We start from the raw sequence: 17161 nt of genomic DNA on the forward strand, positions 1-17161 counted from the left end.
AGGGAACACACAGGCACTAGTGGTACAAGACCCAGTATCCTATTCCCTGCTCCCTGAGCCAGCCAGTTCCCCCACCCCAGCTGGCTTGGAGCCAGAGCCTCCCTAGCGGAAGTCAAACTAGACGATCTAAGTGTCCTTTCTAGACTTACAATCTGTGTTTCTGTGAAAGCAAGTGAGAGAGGAAAGGCCCCAGCCCCTTCCCCAAACTCCTGAGCCAGCCAGTTCCTTGGACTTCCTTTATTAACTGTAAAGCACAAGTTGTGGCAGCCACTGGTCTCTGGCAGGTCAGAGAGGAGCCTGTTGCCAAGCCTGGAATATTTTACTCCTCCATGGTGTTCTGAAGGCGAGCGCTGGAATCCTTCCTCTCGGACTCCCCAAATCGGCCCTGTCCCAGAGGGTCTCCAGCATCCGAGAGCAATGTTTGCACAGCTCTGCGTGCAGGTACGCTGACCGCAAGGTGCCAAGCCAGGTCCAGCTGCACAGTGAGTCAGTTCTGAGAGCCCACGGGCAGAAGGGAAGCCAAGCAGCCACACACGAAACACCAAGGCTGGAGGTGGGGACGGTGGCTCTACATTTGCGGCTGTTTCCAAGCCTGTCCTTTACCCAGGACAAGTCTTTGTGCCTCTCGTAGGGCAGCAAAGGGCTGGTATCACATCCTCTAGCTTCAGAGAAGGCCCCAGTGTCCGTGGGCTCAAGGGGAGACAGGCCTCCCTGCCCGTGCTCTCTGCCATGCACAGCACCTGGCTGCGGCAAGGACTGGGAGAGTGGGGAGGGGCATGAGACAGGGAGAGCCTGGCCCACTGGCTGGCCCTGCCACTAGTGCAGAGTTGCACTGCAGAGACCGGCAGAGAGGGCAGCGAGTGCAGGGCAGTCCTGTCTGAGTGGACTGCGTGGCAGAAGCTGCCGTTCAGTCAGGAACCTGGCTGCAGAGTATGGGGGGGTATCATGTTAACCAGAAACTGCCCCCAGGCAAGTTCCTGCTCCAGGACAAAGGGCAGTTCCTTGTCTGCACACGAGCAGGCCATTTACAGCATGCCCCACATGGGGCAGAGGCCGTGTCCCTCCCCGGCCTAGGCCAGCTGGTGTCCAAGTGCGGCAAGTAGGTGTGTGTTATTTACAGGGCTCCCGATGCTGTGCTCCACTCGCCCTCAGGCCTCCTCTGCTGTGGCGTCGATGCCGGCGTACGTGAAGTTCTCGAATAAGGCCATGTTCACATAGGCCTGGATGGGGAGAGACAGTGTCAGGCCTGGGGCTGAGTTAGAGCATCCTGCCCAGCACTCACATTCCCAGGACTCCCTGGTCTTGGTATCTGGACCCTGGCCTGCTCCTAATGCTGTCTCGGTGATTCCCCATGTCTAAGCGAACGTGGTAGGGCTGAACACCTTGTGAGCGGGGTTTGGCTTTGTGCCCCTTGGCCTGAGCTAAGGTTTGGAGCTGCTCCTCTCTTAGCCAGGAGGGAGCAGTGTTCTCCCCAGAGTCCCTTGCAGTCTGGGTCTGGGCTGTGGCTGTGCTCGGTTAGGTTCAGAACCGGGAGGAGAGCTGGTGTTCCCTGCCAATCCCAGGCAGGATGGGGCACTGGGCAGAGTGGGACTGTCCCCACAGCATGTGGATGGGAATCTGGGAGGCAGTGACCATGAGTTGGTTGAGTTCAGGATCCTGACACAGGGAAGAAAGGTAAGCAGCAGGATACGGACCCTGGACTTCAGGAAAGCAGACTTCGACTCCCTCAGGGAACGGATGGGTAGGATCCCCTAGGGGACTAACATGAAGGGGAAAGGAGTCCAGGAGAGCTGGCTGTATTTCAAGGAATCCCTGTTGAGGTTACAGGGACAAACCATCCCGATGTGTCGAAAGAATAGTAAATATGGCAGGCGACCAGCTTGGCTTAACGGTGAAATCCTAGCGGATCTTAAACATAAAAAAGAAGCTTACAAGAAGTGGAAGGTTGGACATATGACCAGGGAAGAGTATAAAAATATTGCTCGGGCATGTAGGAATGATATCAGGAGGGCCAAATCGCACCTGGAGCTGCAGCTAGCAAGAGATGTCAAGAGTAACAAGAAGGGTTTCTTCAGGTATGTTGGCAACAAGAAGAAAGCCAAGGAAAGTGTGGGCCCCTTACTGAATGAGGGAGGCAACCTAGTAACAGAGGATGTGGAAAAAGCTAATGTACTCAATGCTTTTTTTGCCTCTGTCTTCACGAACAAGGTCAGCTCCCAGACTGCTGCGCTGGGCATCACAACATGGGGAATAGATGGCCAGCCCTCTGTGGAGAAAGAGGTGGTTAGGGATATAGATGGCCAGCCCTCTGTGGAGAAAGAGGTGGTTAGGGACTATTTAGAAAAGCTGGACGTGCACAAGTCCATGGGGCCGGACGAGTTGCATCCGAGAGTGCTAAAGGAACTGGCGGCTGTGATTGCAGAGCCATTGGCCATTATCTTTGAAAACTCGTGGCAAATGGGGGAAGTCCTGGATGACTGGAAAAAGGCTAATGTAGTGCCAATCTTTAAAAAAAGGAAGAAGGAGGATCCTGGGTCCTCAAAGAATCAATCCTGAAGCACTTACATGAGAGGAAAGTGATCAGGAACAGTCAGCATGGATTCACCAAGGGAAGGTCATGCCTGACTAATCTAATCGCCTTCTATGATGAGATTACTGGTTCTGTGGATGAGGGGAAAGCAGTGGATGTATTGTTTCTTGACTTTAGCAAAGCTTTTGACACGGTCTCCCACAGTATTCTTGTCAGCAAGTTAAAGAAGTATGGGCTGGATGAATGCACTATAAGGTGGGTAGAAAGTTGGCTAGATTGTCGGGCTCAATGGGTAGTGATCAATGGCTCCATGTCTAGTTGGCAGCCAGTGTCAAGTGGAGTGCCCCAGGGGTCGGTCCTGGGGCCGGTTTTGTTCAATATCTTCATAAATGATCTGGAGGATGGTGTGGATTGCACTCTCAGTAAATTTGCGGATGATACGAAACTGGGAGGAGTGGTAGATACGCTGGAGGGCAGGGATAGGATACAGAGGGACCTAGACAAATTGGAGGATTGGGCCAAAAGAAATCTGATGAGGTTCAATAAGGATAAGTGCAGGGTCCTGCACTTAGGACGGAAGAACCCAATGCACAGCTACAGACTAGGGACCGAATGGCTAGGCAGCAGTTCTGCGGAAAAGGACCTAGGGGTGACAGTGGACGAGAAGCTGGATACGAGTCAGCAGTGTGCCCTTGTTGCCAAGAAGGCCAATGGCATTTTGGGATGTATAAGTAGGGGCATAGCGAGCAGATCGAGGGACGTGATCATCCCTCTCTATTCGACATTGGTGAGGCCTCATCTGGAGTACTGTGTCCAGTTTTGGGCCCCACACTACAAGAAGGATGTGGATAAATTGGAGAGAGTCCAGCGAAGGGCAACAAAAATGATTAGGGGTCTGGAACACATGACTTATGAGGAGAGGCTGAGGGAACTGGGATTGTTTAGTCTGCGGAAGAGAAGAATGAGGGGGGATTTGATAGCTGCTTTCAACTACCTGAGAGGTGGTTCCAGAGAGGATGGTTCTAGACTATTCTCAGTGGTGGAAGAGGACAGGACAAGGAGTAATGGTCTCAAGTTGCAGTGGGGGAGGTTTAGGTTGGATATTAGGAAAAACTTTTTCACTAGGAGGGTGGTGAAACACTGGAATGTGTTGCCTAGGGATGTGGTGGAATCTCCTTCCTTAGAAGTTTTTAAGGTCAGGCTTGACAAAGCCCTGGCTGGGATGATTTAATTGGGGATGGGTCCTGCTTTTGAGCAGGGGGTTGGACTAGATGACCTCCTGAGGTCCCTTCCAACCCTAATATTCTATGATTCTATGTCCCTCCAGAGCAGGGCTGTCCCCACGCTACGCGCCTCGTCCGGCTGTGAGTGTCCTGCTACAAAGCTTCCTGGGCTCTGGCTTGGAGATGAGGCCCCAGGTATGTGGCAGGGCTCAGAGCCCTGCTCCCCGATGCCCTTCTGAGGAAAGAGATTGCAAAGCCCCTAGGATTTCCCCAGCATCAGAGCAGTTCCTGTGTGGCACAGTCAGATTTACATCATTGCCCAGCAGCTGCCAACATGGGGCATGGCCAGGGAAAGGAGCTACAGCAGCTCTGCAATCCAGCTGGTCCTGGCTGCTGGAAAAGCTCATTAAAGCCCTGGAGTGGCAGTTACTGTGATGGGGCTGCCCCCTAAGGCCATCCTTGCCTCCCCCTGGCGTGCAGCCCTGCCCCAGGGCCTGAATACAGCCCTGGGGGAGGGATAGAGCTGAAGTCAGCCCCCCGGGGCACAAGCAGACTACCTTCCTGGCCTCCAGCATCCGAATAAGTTGCATGGAGATCTGAGCGAAGGGCGGGCGCTCGTAGGGGCGGTCTCGCCAGCATTGCTTCATCAGCTCATACCTAGGAGAGAGGGCACAGCAGGACCTGTGTCAGTGCAGACAGGACATGGGGGAAGCATTGGTAGGGAAGGTGGCAAGCAGCTGAGGCATAAGCAAGCTGCAGTAGGAGGGACAAAGGCAAGGGAACCCAGTGGGCTGCCCTACCATGGGTCATGGTGGGGAGGCTGCCAGCTTTCCTGTTCCTAGTGCACAGGGATTACATCATGTGACGTCCCCCAAGACACCAAGCAAACACAGAGGCCATGCAAAGAGGCCCCGGTTCCTGGTGCCCCATGGCCACAGCCTTTTTTCCTGGTCCCAGCAGGCCCAGCCAGGACAGACACATCCAGCCAGATCCCACTTACACCTCGTCATCACAGTTGCGCGGCTTCTCCATACGATATCCCTGCGGCAGTTTCTCGTAGAGCTCGGCACATGTCATCCCGCAGTATGGAGTTCCTCCTGGGGGCAGAGCGCAGCACACACACTCATAAGGACATAAGACTGGCCAGACTGGGTCAGACCAATGGTCCATCTAGCCCAGTATCCTGTGTTCCAACAGTGGCCAATGCCGGGGGGTTCAAGGTGAATGAACAGAATAGGACAACTGATCGAGTAATCCATTCCCTGTTGTCCAATTCCAGCATCTGGCAGTCAGAGGTTTAGGGGCTTCCAGAGTACGGGGTTGTGTCCCTGACCATCTTGGCTGATAGCCGTTGATGGATCTATCCTCCATGAATGTATCTAATTTTTTTTAACTCCATTATACTTTTGGCCTCCACAACATCCACAGATTTACTATGTGTTGTGTGAAGTAATACTTCCTTATCATTGTTTTAAACCTGCAGCCTAGTAATTTCATTGAGTGACCCCTAGTTCTTGTGTTAAGAAAAGGAGTAAATAACACTTCCTTATTCACTTTCTCCATACCAGTCATGATTTTATAGACCTCCATCATCTCCCCCCTCAGTCATCTCTTTTCCAAGTTTAACAGTTGCAGTCTTTTTAATCTCTCCTCGTCTGGAAGCTGCTCCATATCCCTGATCATTTCTGTTGCCCTTCTCTGTCCTTTTTCCAATTCTAACACGTCTTTTTTTGAGATGGGGCAACCATCTATCCCTTTCCTAATGCTTCCTAACATTGCACATTGAGCAGATGTTTTCAGAGAATAATCCACAATGACTCTAAGATCTCTTTCTTGAGTGGTAGCAGCTAACTGAGACCCCACCATTTTATATGTATAGTTGGGATTATGTTTCCAGTGTGCATGGCTTTGCATTTATCAATATTGAATGTCATCTTCCATTTTGTTGCCCAGTCACTCAGTTTTGTGAGACCCCTTTGTAACTCTTTGCAGTCTGCTTCAGACTTAGCTATCCTGAGTAATTTTGTATCATCTGCAAACTTTGCCACCTCACTCTCTACCCCCTTTTTCCAGATCATTTATTAACACGTTGAACAGCACTGGTCCCAGTATAGACCCTTGGGAGACCCCATTTTTTACCTCTCCCTGGTCTGAAAACTGACCATTTATTCATACCCTTTGTTTACTGTCTTTTAACCAGTTACTGATCCATGAGTATCCCCTCTTATTCCATATTATTAATCTTATTAATCTTCCCTCTTATTCCATAACTGCTTAATTTCCTTAAGAGCCTTTGATGAGGGACTTAGCTAGAGGCCTTCTGAAATCCAAGTCCACTGGATCCCCCTTGTCCACATGTTTGCTGACTCCCTCTAACAATTCTAACAGATTGGTGAGGCACGATTTCCCTTTACAAAAACCATGTTGATTCTTCCCCAACATATTGTGCTCATTTAGCTGTCTGATAATTCTGTTCTTTACTATAGTTTCAACCAATTTGCCTGACACTGAAGTTAGGCTTATGGGCCTGTAATTATCAGGATCGCCTCTGGAGCCTTTTTAAAAAATCTGCATTCCATTACCTGCCCTCCAGACATCTGGTGCAGAGGTTGATTTAAGCAGTTGGTTACATATCACAGTTATTGGTTCTGCAGTTTCATATCTGAGTTCATTCAGAACTCTTGGATGAATATCATCTGGTCTTAGTGACTTATCATTGTTTAATTTATCCATTTGTTCCAAAACCTTCTCTATCGCTGCCTCAATCTGGGACAGTTCCTCAGATTTGTCACCTAAAAAGAATGGCTCAGGTGTGGGAATCTCCCTCACATCCTCTGCTGTGAAGATCAATGCAAAGAATTTATTTATCCTCTCAACAACGGCCTTGTCTTCCTTGAGTGCTCCTTTAGCACCTTGCTTAGTCCAGTGGCCCAATAACTATTTGGCAGGGTTCCTGCTTCTGGTGTACTTTAAAAAAAATTTGCGGTTATTTTTTGCTAGTTGCTCTTCATGGCCACGACAGCACCTAGCTAGTGGGTGCCCACAGACTCAGAACCCACAGCACTGGGAACATGTTCAACACTGGAGTTACTGTCAGGACTGGCCTGACTCGGGACAGGCTGGCTCAGGGGTTAGAGCTCGAGCCCAGGACTCGAGTTCATGTCCCTGCTCCATGATCGCTCCCTGCATGACCGTGGGCAAGTCACCTGGTCTCTCTGGAACAGATCCTCCAACGCATGTAGCCATTGGCTGTACTGAGAGCCAGTGCCTGAATGCCCTGGAGGGTCCGTGCCTCTGTCCCCATCTGTACCATGGGGATAAATCTGCCCCAGACGGTGCAGCGCTCATACGCTATGGTGGGGAGCTACAGACGGATCAAAGAGAGAGCCCTGGTCTACACCCACCACTCAGGTGTTGCTCAGGGCTGTGGGGCAGCCACACATCGAGAGGGGTCATTACGCTGACCTAAGACCAGGTGTAGACACCGCGAGGTCGATGGTGACCTAGCACCTGCCTCCTGAGGGAGTGCGTCTAAAGCAGTGGGAAAGCCCTTCCGTGGCTGTCACGAGTGTCTCCAGGACAGTGCTGCAGCGGGGCTGCTGTAGCACTCAGAGCATGTCTACGCTATGACTCACATGCCCAAGGCCCAGAGGAGGCCGCTCAGTGGAGACCCTAGGCCAGCTCCTCGGCATGTGAGTTACTCCCTTGCCCCAATGGGTGCTTGGATCTGAGGGACCCTCCCGATGGCGCGGCCATGCCATTGCACCCTCCGCTGGGCGGTGCTCAGTGAGGCATGTTCACGTTCCTCACGGCCTCACTCAGACAACATTTCTGACCTGAGCCAAGAGCTGCCTGCCAGAGCAATGGGAGGGAGGGCCAGGCTAGCTGGGCACACCTGTGCCGGACCCGCAGGTAGAATGGACGAACCTGGGGTGAGTTGTCTGGGCCGGTACTTACCCAGGCTGACAATCTCCCACAACAGCACCCCAAAGGACCACCTGAAAGAGAGACAGCGCTTGGGTCTCCAGCAGTGCCTCCCTCCCAGCCCCCTCGCCCAGTTCCTGAGGCTTAGCAGCATATCTGTCTGAGGGTTTTATTCTGGGACAGGAATGGGAGGGGCTGGGACTGCACCAGGGGAGGGGACCGGGAAGATGCAGGCACTGGAAATGGGGACAAGCTCTTCTGAGCCAGGACTGTGTCCTGGGGCTGAGCAAGGCCAGCACAACAGGGCCCTGCTGTAAGAGGAATCCATGGATCTGAGCACAGCGAGCCTGGGCTGAGCGGGGGGATGGGCTAAAGGCTGGGAACAAGGCACGAGGAAGGTGTAGGAGGGGTGTCAGCAGGGAGGGGTCAGCTAACCACCTCCTACGTTGGCAGAGGGCTAACCCCATAGACATATCTACCACACAGACCGGGGGCAGGACTCACACATCACTCTTGGTGGTATACACGCTGTAGTTGAGGGACTCGATGGCCATCCAGCGAACTGGCAGGCGGCCCTGGGGAAAAAGACCAACTGTAATGAGCAGGGTAGTGGGGAAATGCCCCCTCATGGTCAAGGAAATGGGGGGGTAGGAAACAGCCACTCCCAACCCAACCAGGGGGGAGATCCAGGCTAGGGTACAGGTGCCACCCACCACCAAGTTGGGAGAGCCAGGGTAGGGAACAGCGGCCCCCAATCCAGGCAGTGGGAGCCATGGGTGGAGGGGGGTTCACAGCCTTGCTGTGGGACAGAACAGATCTTGCACTAGGACAGGGGCAATTACCGTAATTCTCCCTAGAGCTATTGGGTTGGGGCATTGCAACCTACGTCTGCCAAGGGCGCAGCGGGGAGCCCCTCACTCTGGACTCACCATGGTCTTCTTCACGTAGACCTCCTCCCCTCGGGAGAGGCCAAAGTCGGCAATCTTGGAAGCCAGGTTCTCCCCCACCAGAATGTTCCTGGCTGCCAGATCCCTGTGAATGAACTGAGACAGCCGTGGTGAGTGAGGGCTGGGCCTGTGTGGCCCCTCCTGGAGACAAGCTGGCCGGCCCCAGCTCGGCCCCAGCCTCCTGTTACTCCCAGCCCTGGAACATAGAACCAGGGACCAGCTTTGGTGACAGGTGGGTGGGGGCGGGGGGAGAGCGATGCAGCATTCACCCTCTGGGACTCTGCAGCTGGAAACGGGAAGGTGCTGGTGGGCCCTAGCCTCGGCACTTTGGACATGCTGAGGGACAAAGCTGTTTTGCTTCCGGTCCAGCCCTCATCCCTGGGCACATCTAGGCCCCAGCTACTGCTCCTAAGGATGCTGACGGCTGCAATGGATTCTGATCCGCTCTCCTGGATCCTGGGGAGTCTCCCCTGTACCAGCTGGCTGAGCAGAGGGGAGGCAGCCAAGCTGCAGGTGGGTTCAGGAGGCAGCAGAAAGGAGCCTGGACTCAGCAGTGGTGGCTCCAAGTCCCTGGAAGTCAAAGTGCTGCACCGCGGATGGGCTGGGCTTTGGGGCGGCCCTCGGAAGAGGAGACCGGGGGCCTTTCACAGTCAGCACTGGGGAGTCAGGTGGCGGCTAAGCGTGGGAGGATGCTTCAGCAGGGCGGTGCCCGGCCCCCCGCATTCTGGGTCAGAGCATGGGTAGGTCACCTGGCTGCCCCGGAGACCTGTGCCCAGAGGCTGCCGGCCAGCCACTGAGCAGCAGAGCTCTCTCCGGGACAGGAGCAGGCAGTGCCATGGCACCAGCTCCTCCATTCCCGTGCCCCACGGGCAGAACACATCCCAGCCAATCAGAACGCAGACGGGCAGGAGCGACCTATGCTCATTGGCTAGTTCGCCCCAGCTCTGTGTTCTTGTTGGTGGCGAGTGACCCGACGGGGCGTGGTAACGCTGCCTCGCCACAGGCAGGCTGGGCTCCCGTGTCGCTGGGCCACAGCACGGTGGCCACGGCTGGCGTGTCTCAGGGAGAGCCTGGAGCCAGACGCCTCGACTCCTGGTTCCGATGCACAGATGTGCAGGCACCAACGCCCCGCCCATGCTCGTGCACATGCACCACCGGGGCTATCACGGCTGCTGGTCGTGGCAGAGCTTGGCATGTGCTCAGTGCGGGCGGGGGGGGGGGACACACCTGCTTCTCGCTCAGATACTGCATTCCCTTGGCCACATCGGAAGCAAACTGGAGGAGCTGCTGGGACGTGAGGGTAGATGCCGTCCCATGCTCCTTTGCGAAGGCCGGGTCAGTCTCTAGGACTCGGCTTTTCCGGAGGAAATCTAGCAGGTTCCCATAGGGAGCGTACTCAATAGCAATGTACAGGTAGCCTGAGGGACAAAGGAGGGAGACAGGCCTTCAACATCCTGCAGTGGGTAGGGCAGGCAGGACTTTGCCCAGAGCACAGAAAGGGGCAGTGAAGCAGGTATGGGGAGCAGTGCAGGGACCCCATGAACAGAAGGGAAAACAGCCTGGCCCAGCCCACCCAGAGCAGCGGGGTGGGGGGGGGGAAGCTCCCACCTTTGTTCTCACAGGCCCCCAGCAGGTTGATGATATTGGGGTGGTGCCCCAGTTTGCACAGCACCTCCAGCTCCCCTGCAAAGTCCCGGTGGTCATTCTCTGACGCAAACTCTGAAACAAGCCAGGAGCAAATGCTGCAGTACAGGGGCCCAGCCTGAGACACCCTCCCATCCTCAGCCACCCCCTTCTGCAGTCCCAGGCCAGAGACATCCTCCCGTCCCCAGCCACCCACCTCTGCAGTCCCAGTCCCGAGACTCTCAACCCCAGCCACCCCCCTCTGCAGTCCCAGGCCCAAGACTCTCATCCCCAGCACCTCTCCCCTCCACAGTCCCAGGCTGGAGACACCCTCCTGTCCCCAGTCATCCCCCTCTGCAGTCCCAGTCCCGAGACTCTCATCCCCAGCCACCCCCCTCTGCAGTGCCAGGCCCAAGGCTCCAGTCCCCAGCCACCCCCTCTGCAGTCCCAGGCCTGAGGCTCCTGTCCACAGCCACCCCTTTCTGCAGCCCTGAGGTAACCTCCTCCACCCCTCGGCCAGATGTGACTCTTAAAACTAGCCGACTGGCACCGCACCACCCCGCAGGTGCACACCATCAGCACCAGCTCCCATCCCCTCTGGCACCCTCCTGCGTGGGTGCAAACCTCCATCACCCCTCCACCAACCTCTGAGACACCCTCCCACGTGGGTACAAACCTTCAGCACTGCCCTTCCCCCCCTCCCTCTCCCCCATGGGTGCAAAACACCAGAAACCGTCTCCCCAAAGTGCTCTCCTGGGTGGGTGCAAACTCCCATCACCCCCCCCCGAAACCCTCTTGAGTGGGCGCAAACCATCGGCACCCCCACACACAGGTGTCCAAGCTATTCCCATTCAGATAGTGTTTGGGGGACATGCACTGGGCACTTCTTGGATTTGGACTTCGCCCCACATCTGGGCTCTGTGGGGCCCTTCAGGCAGCCCCGTGAGGCTGCTCAGTATCTCAGATGCTTGAGGCTGTCTGTCCCAGTACCTGGAGCAAACTCCAGCTTGGCCCTGGGGCCCAGCTCAGGGTGCAGGGATCCCTGCCAGGTGAGTACATTGTCCTTAACCCCCTTGCCATTCATCCCTCCCTCCTGGGCCCCAAGCAGGCACAGGCTCACTTACCTTTCAGCATCTTGATGGCTGCATTCATTTTCAGCCCGTCCTTTTTGATCATTGCCCTGATGACCTGCCCGAAGTTCCCCTCTCCAATCATATCCTCAAATTTGATGTCCTCCCACTCCAGGATGGGATAGCTGAGGGGCTCAGGCTGGGGCTTTGGCCGGCGGGTCAGGGTCAGGGTCCCTGAGTTGAACTGCAGGATGGTCTCTTCCCCCTGACAAACAGGTAAGGGGGAAGTTAATGATTTCTGGCCCCCAAGGAATCCGAAACAGTGGTCTGAGCAGGGCTGGGGGGGGTGGTGTGTGTGCGCGAGGCATGCTTCACCCTGCCCATGGCACACTAGGGCTAAAGACCAGGCTGGGACATGGGGATTCAGGGCGCCTGGCTGTGGGTCTGACGAGGCAAAGGCAGCATTACTCACTGAGCCAGACTGGTAGGTGAAGGTCCGGCGCCGGTGGAAAAAATTCTTCTTGATCAGGAAAAGTGCCAAGAGGGCAAAAAGGATGGTGAGGCAGGTGACGGACACAGAGCCGATGATGGCCAGGAGCAGCTGCTGGTCTATTCCCGAGGGCTGCATGTCCTGGCTTTTCAGTCTGGGCACCTCGCTCAAGGCACCTGCAGGGAGGGAGGGGAACAGAGGGCTCATGGCTGTGCCAGGCTCAAGGTGTCAGATGTGACAGCTCCAGCCCGATGCAGCTCTTTGCACTGCTCCATGCACTGGGAAAACCCCTCTCCTCCTTGGCTGAGTACAGCACTGCAGCCCAATAGCAAAGGCCATGCAGCTAAGTGGCTGCAGCTGCCCCAGGCTCTGCAGTGCAGCTGCCCCAGGCATCACACCACACGACTGGAGCCATGACACCTTCCCAGCCCTGACGGCTACAGCTTATTTGCACCCGCACATACACTGATTTGCACAAGTGTTGCATGTTCCTCATGGTGCATTGAAATGAACTATGTTCTGGAAAGGGTGTTTTACTCCCCTTCAGTCTCTGCCCTTCCCGGCCCCCCAACCCCACTGACTTATTATTTCCTCCTGCTCCTCTCTCGCAAAATTCCCCTCTCTTCCTTGCTCTTTTTCACCTTCACTTTCTCTCTCGTGCCCATTTCTGCTTGGCCCTGCCTCCCCACGCCAAAGACAACGTTCCAGCCGCAGGAGCTTTGCTGTCTCCACGCACCACAGCAGTGCCGCTGGGAGCAGCTCTCCTGTGGGCTCGCAGCTGATGTGGGGGGTCAGTGCCTGAGCTGCTCAGCGGGTCACACACCAGCGGAGAGGTGGTCACTGGTGACACTTTGGGGCATGGCACATCACTCACTAACTAGGCTTTTTGCAGGGCTGGACACAGAGCCAAGACTCCAAAGGGGCCTCTCAAGGGGCCTGTGTGTGCGGGGTGCCAGCCGGGCTGGGGCTGCCCTGGCAATATGGCTCTGTGGGGGAGAGCGGGGGGAATGGAGACAAGTGCCAGGCCTCCAGCTGGGGTGGGGATCCAAGATGTAGGTCAGCAGAGAAGCTGGGATGGAGGGAGACTGCATGCCCCACTCAGTTCAGCTCTTTCCTGGTGCGTCTCTGAAATATCCCACTTACCGTCGCCAAGGGTCTCCGCCTTCACAGGCTCACTCCACTCCCCAGGCACATGGGAGTTCGCTCGGACACGGAACTGGTACCATGTGCTGGCATTGAGCCCCCAGATGATCTTCGTGGTCTCCCCACCGCTGTCCGTGTCAACCCACTGAGGCTCACTGGCCCCACCCAGCTGCTGCAGCTCCACAGTGTACTTACTGACACCCCCGTTGGGATACTCGGGGGCCTGCCAGGTGAGTTTGACGGTAGTGTCCGCAAGGGGCTCTGCGTGGAGAGACCTGGGGGAGGAGGGGCCTGGGACAAGGAGAGGAGGGAAATCAGCACCACAGGTAACATCTCCAGGGTTTGAGGCACCGGGCCTGGCTGCGCCCAGCCCCCAGCCTCAGCCACAGCAAAGGAGACTCCCTGGGCTGTGCAGGGCATGGGACCATGGAAAGGACATGTGTGCATGTGGGAGGGGGTGACAGTCAGTGGGCCACAGCAGAATAAACAGAGAAGTAAGAACAGTGGGATCACCCTTCAGACAGGTCCCCCCATTCAGGGGGGTGCAGAGGGGCGGGGTCGGAGACACGCACCCCGTTCCCCGGGGCTGGGGAAGAGGGGCGGTGCGGTGGGCGTCTTGACTCCTGTTTGCTTTGACCGCTGAGGCTAGAGACAGAGCAACCTGAGGGCTGCCTGGCTAGGAGGCTGGGAAATGCACGTTTCTAAATGCACACACGCCCGCACACATAGGGTGATGCGGGTCTGCGGCATGAAGAGGTGCAATCCCTGACCAATGGAGTTGGGCTGGGGAAAGCCCCAGGCTAGGCGCAGTTATTCTGGTAATGCGTGCCTAGTGTAGACGTGGCTCAGCCTCATCTTTCAAGTTACCGCTCTTCGTCTGCACTAAATGATACTCCCAGCTTGCAGTGCAGGACTGAGCCGATGCATTGGGATGCAGTGCGCAGAACCGGCAACAGGAACTGGAGTGCTGGGGCATTGGCCGGACAGGGAGAGCAGCACGTTCAGGTGAGCAATGGCTGCCAACCTGAGTCAGCACCAACGCTAAATAGTTAGAAGAGATAGGACAGAGGAGTAGGCAGGGTCTAGTGGACGCTGACCACTGCCTCCCTTTGACCCAGCCGTGGTATGGGACATGACCCACAAGTTAATCAATGGCTGGTCATTTTTTAAATTAACGTTTTAACGTCTTTCTTCAGCACCACAGAAAGAGAGGAATGAGCAGGCTGGGTCGGGCCTGAGGTCTGTGTAGCCTACTCGCCTGTCTCTTGACCATAGCCAGCCCAGGAGCTTCAGAGGACAGTGTAAAAACCTCATAGCAGGCACGTGTAGTGTGCCCTCCATGAAGGTCTCAGCCTGCTCCTTAATGGTCAGAGATTGATTTAAGGCCCAAAGCAGGGTTCTATCTCCCTTCCAAAACCCTTTTACACATTAACTGTAATACCTGTGCATATTACTGACAGCCACAGAAATGTCCAACCCCTCTTTGAATCTTCCTACATTCTGGGCCTCAGTGTGATCCAGTGCCCGTGAGTTCCACAGTCTAATTACAGTATCCCAAAGTCATGCAGAATTTGGTGATTGTCACCTCTAGGGGGCACTGTTACCTGACAGTAGGAAGATTAACCTCTCCAAAGCACAGTTAGCTGAAGTGGGAGCAGTATCTCCAAATCTGCACATGCCCTGGGGACAACTCACTGCAGTTTATTTTAAGTGAGGTGACTTGTAGAAAAGTCCCTTCTCCAAACAATAGGGAAATTCAGTGCCCCAAAGACAAACTGCATCGGTCCTGCTTGGTACTTAAAGTGCCTACATGGGGAACAAATATTTAATAATGGGCTCTTCAATGTCGCAGAGAAAGGTCTAACACAGTCCAATGGCTGGAAGTTGAAGCTAGACAAATTCAGACTGGAAATAAAGTGTACATTTTTACTGGTGAGAGTAATTAACCTTCAGAACAATTTACCAAGGGTTGTGATGGATTCTCATTAACTGACCATTTTAAAATCAAAATTGGATGTTTTTCTAAAAGCTCTGTTCTAGGAATTATTGTGGGGCAGGTCTCTGACCTGTACGGCACAGGACAGAGTAGATGATCACGATGGTCCCCTCTGGTGTAACTCCAAGGAGGTTGGTGCAGTGGCACCAGGGAAGAATTGAGCTGTTGTGTCTGCAAAGAATCAAACTGGGGATGGTCAGTGCTACAATTTTAGTCCTATTAAATGACACAAGGCTAAGGAACCACAGCAATTTCAGCCACAAATTACTGGGCTTGATGCAGGAATCACCGGTGAAATTCCGTGGCCTGTGTTATTTATTATTTCATAGAACCATAGCATTAGAAGGGACCACAAGGGTCACCTAGTCTAACCCCCGGCCACAATGCAGAATTTGTATTAGAGTAGCAATCTGGGATGGTGGCCCTACAGTTCTAGTGCTGTACACACAGAGGGCAGGCAGTAGCCATGGAACAGGTGATTATGCAGCAGGAAGCCACTCTGGGCCAAACAATTGTGGAAGAAAGAAAAGGAGACAGTGTTTCCCTCCTCAGGCAATCGGCCTAGGGAGTCATGGCTGCAGGGGCAGAGTGACATATGGAGCTGAACTGAAAGAGGTGCTGGATAATAGTTTTATGCCTAATAACACTGGCAACTAGATACTAAGGGCTGGTCTGCACTGAGAACTTAATCAGCACAGCTACATCTCTCAGGGACATGGAAACCTAACCCCTGTCAATCTAGCTACCACCTCTCAGGGAGGTGGATTATTACACTGATGGGAGAGCCCCTCCTGTAGGCACTACCTATCCTGGCACCAGAGCGCTCAACTGTGCCTCTGGGGCGGTTCACGTGCAGACATACCTAAGACAAAAGAATAAGCCTCATGCTTCAAGATACCAGCTGATCCCTACCCAGGCCAGGAAAGATTTCCCCCTCCCCATGTCAGGCTAAGCTATTTACATATGCACGACTGTACCATGAGCCAGGTGCATCCTGGTTTTTTTGCCTCTTTCTGAGACGTCAGGTATTGGCCATTTTCCCTGAAATAAGCAGGTAGAAGAGCCCAATGGACCAGTAGTCTGATCTTGTGTGGCAAATTCTATGGATCGGATCCCCAGCCAGTGTATCTCCATTCAATGGGACTATGCTGATCTACGCCAGCTGAGCAGCTGGCCCCATGTCCCTATGACAGACAGTTCCCTCCCTTTGCTCCTGACAGTGCTGGTTCTGCAGGGGCAGGAGGGGCAGTTGGTTACCTACCTTTGCTGTTGATCATGACCTTGTAGAGGTCAGATGGAGGGCCCAGGCTGGTGCAGTGATAGACGAACACTTCCAGGCCATACTCCTTGTTGAACTCTAGGTTACGGATGCGGGCAGAGTGCACAAACATGGAGGTTATATTAATCTCCCGGACAAGCACTTTTGCTGAGTCCAAGAGACGTACAACGAAACCATTTGCTGGCTCGTAGTTATTTGGTAAGTTCCAATTAACATGAAGCGTGTTCTTCCCCTCTACTGACCAGCCTTCGATCACAGGCTTGGCTGTGGGTTCTGTTAGAGACACAAGGTGGGGGAGGTAATATCTTTATTGAACCAACGCCTGTGAAAACCAGACAGCAAATTCACTGTGGGCCAGTCCACATTCACTGTAGGCTCCAGGGCCTGGCAGAACCCTACGCTTGTATCAAGGCTGGATCCTGAGGGGGTGGGAACTCCCCAACACATTCAGACTGGACTCAGCACGGGCCCGGACTCTCCGATCAGCTAGAACAGAGTTGATTAAATCAGAGAAATTCCAAGAAAACGGGGAGTGGGTCAGGATGGACTGGACTGGACAGGGTTAAACCTCATTGGGTTGACTCAGAGCAGGGTGAATTAGGTGAGATTCATGGAGCAAATGGCTTGTTGTGAATTAAACCACACGTGTGCAGAGCCCAGGACAACAGGACCTGATCCCTGATTGGAAGCTCTAGACACTGGTGCAGTATAGATCAATAACCAATGGATGAATTCACCCAGCTCTAGTCCTGGTGGCTCTTGGGCAGGGCAGGGCCAGGCATACCCATTCTGTAGTATTTTTATTTGGGGGATTCCTTTCCTGTCTGTCCCCAAAAAGAAAAGGAGTACTTGTGGCACCTTAGCGACTAACCAACTTATTTGAGCATAAGCTTTCGTGAGCTACAGCTCACTTCATCGGATGCATACTGTTATGCA

At 54.3% G+C, this 17161-nt stretch overlaps 1 protein-coding gene across 2 annotated transcripts in view; it reads right to left on the reverse strand.

Moving 5' to 3' along the window:
• Positions 1–222: 222 nt before the first annotated feature.
• Positions 223–17161, reverse strand: part of TIE1 (tyrosine kinase with immunoglobulin like and EGF like domains 1) — a 49579-nt gene continuing 32640 nt past the window's right edge. For both annotated transcript variants that reach the window (XM_073358031.2, XM_073358030.2), the window contains 12 exons: positions 16208–16498; positions 12951–13241; positions 11790–11983; positions 11372–11582; positions 10233–10343; positions 9852–10042; positions 8607–8720; positions 8182–8252; positions 7711–7751; positions 4754–4850; positions 4311–4410; positions 223–1220 (listed from right to left, as the gene is read on the reverse strand). In XM_073358031.2, coding sequence (XP_073214132.1) covers positions 1149–1220; positions 4311–4410; positions 4754–4850; positions 7711–7751; positions 8182–8252; positions 8607–8720; positions 9852–10042; positions 10233–10343; positions 11372–11582; positions 11790–11983; positions 12951–13241; positions 16208–16498 — 1784 coding nt within the window. In that variant the 3' untranslated portion in view covers positions 223–1148. The remainder of the gene's footprint in view (positions 1221–4310; positions 4411–4753; positions 4851–7710; positions 7752–8181; positions 8253–8606; positions 8721–9851; positions 10043–10232; positions 10344–11371; positions 11583–11789; positions 11984–12950; positions 13242–16207; positions 16499–17161) is intronic.

The sequence above is a fragment of the Lepidochelys kempii genome, chromosome 8 (assembly GCF_965140285.1).
Source record: "Lepidochelys kempii isolate rLepKem1 chromosome 8, rLepKem1.hap1, whole genome shotgun sequence".
Classification (NCBI taxonomy): domain Eukaryota; kingdom Metazoa; phylum Chordata; order Testudines; family Cheloniidae; genus Lepidochelys; species Lepidochelys kempii.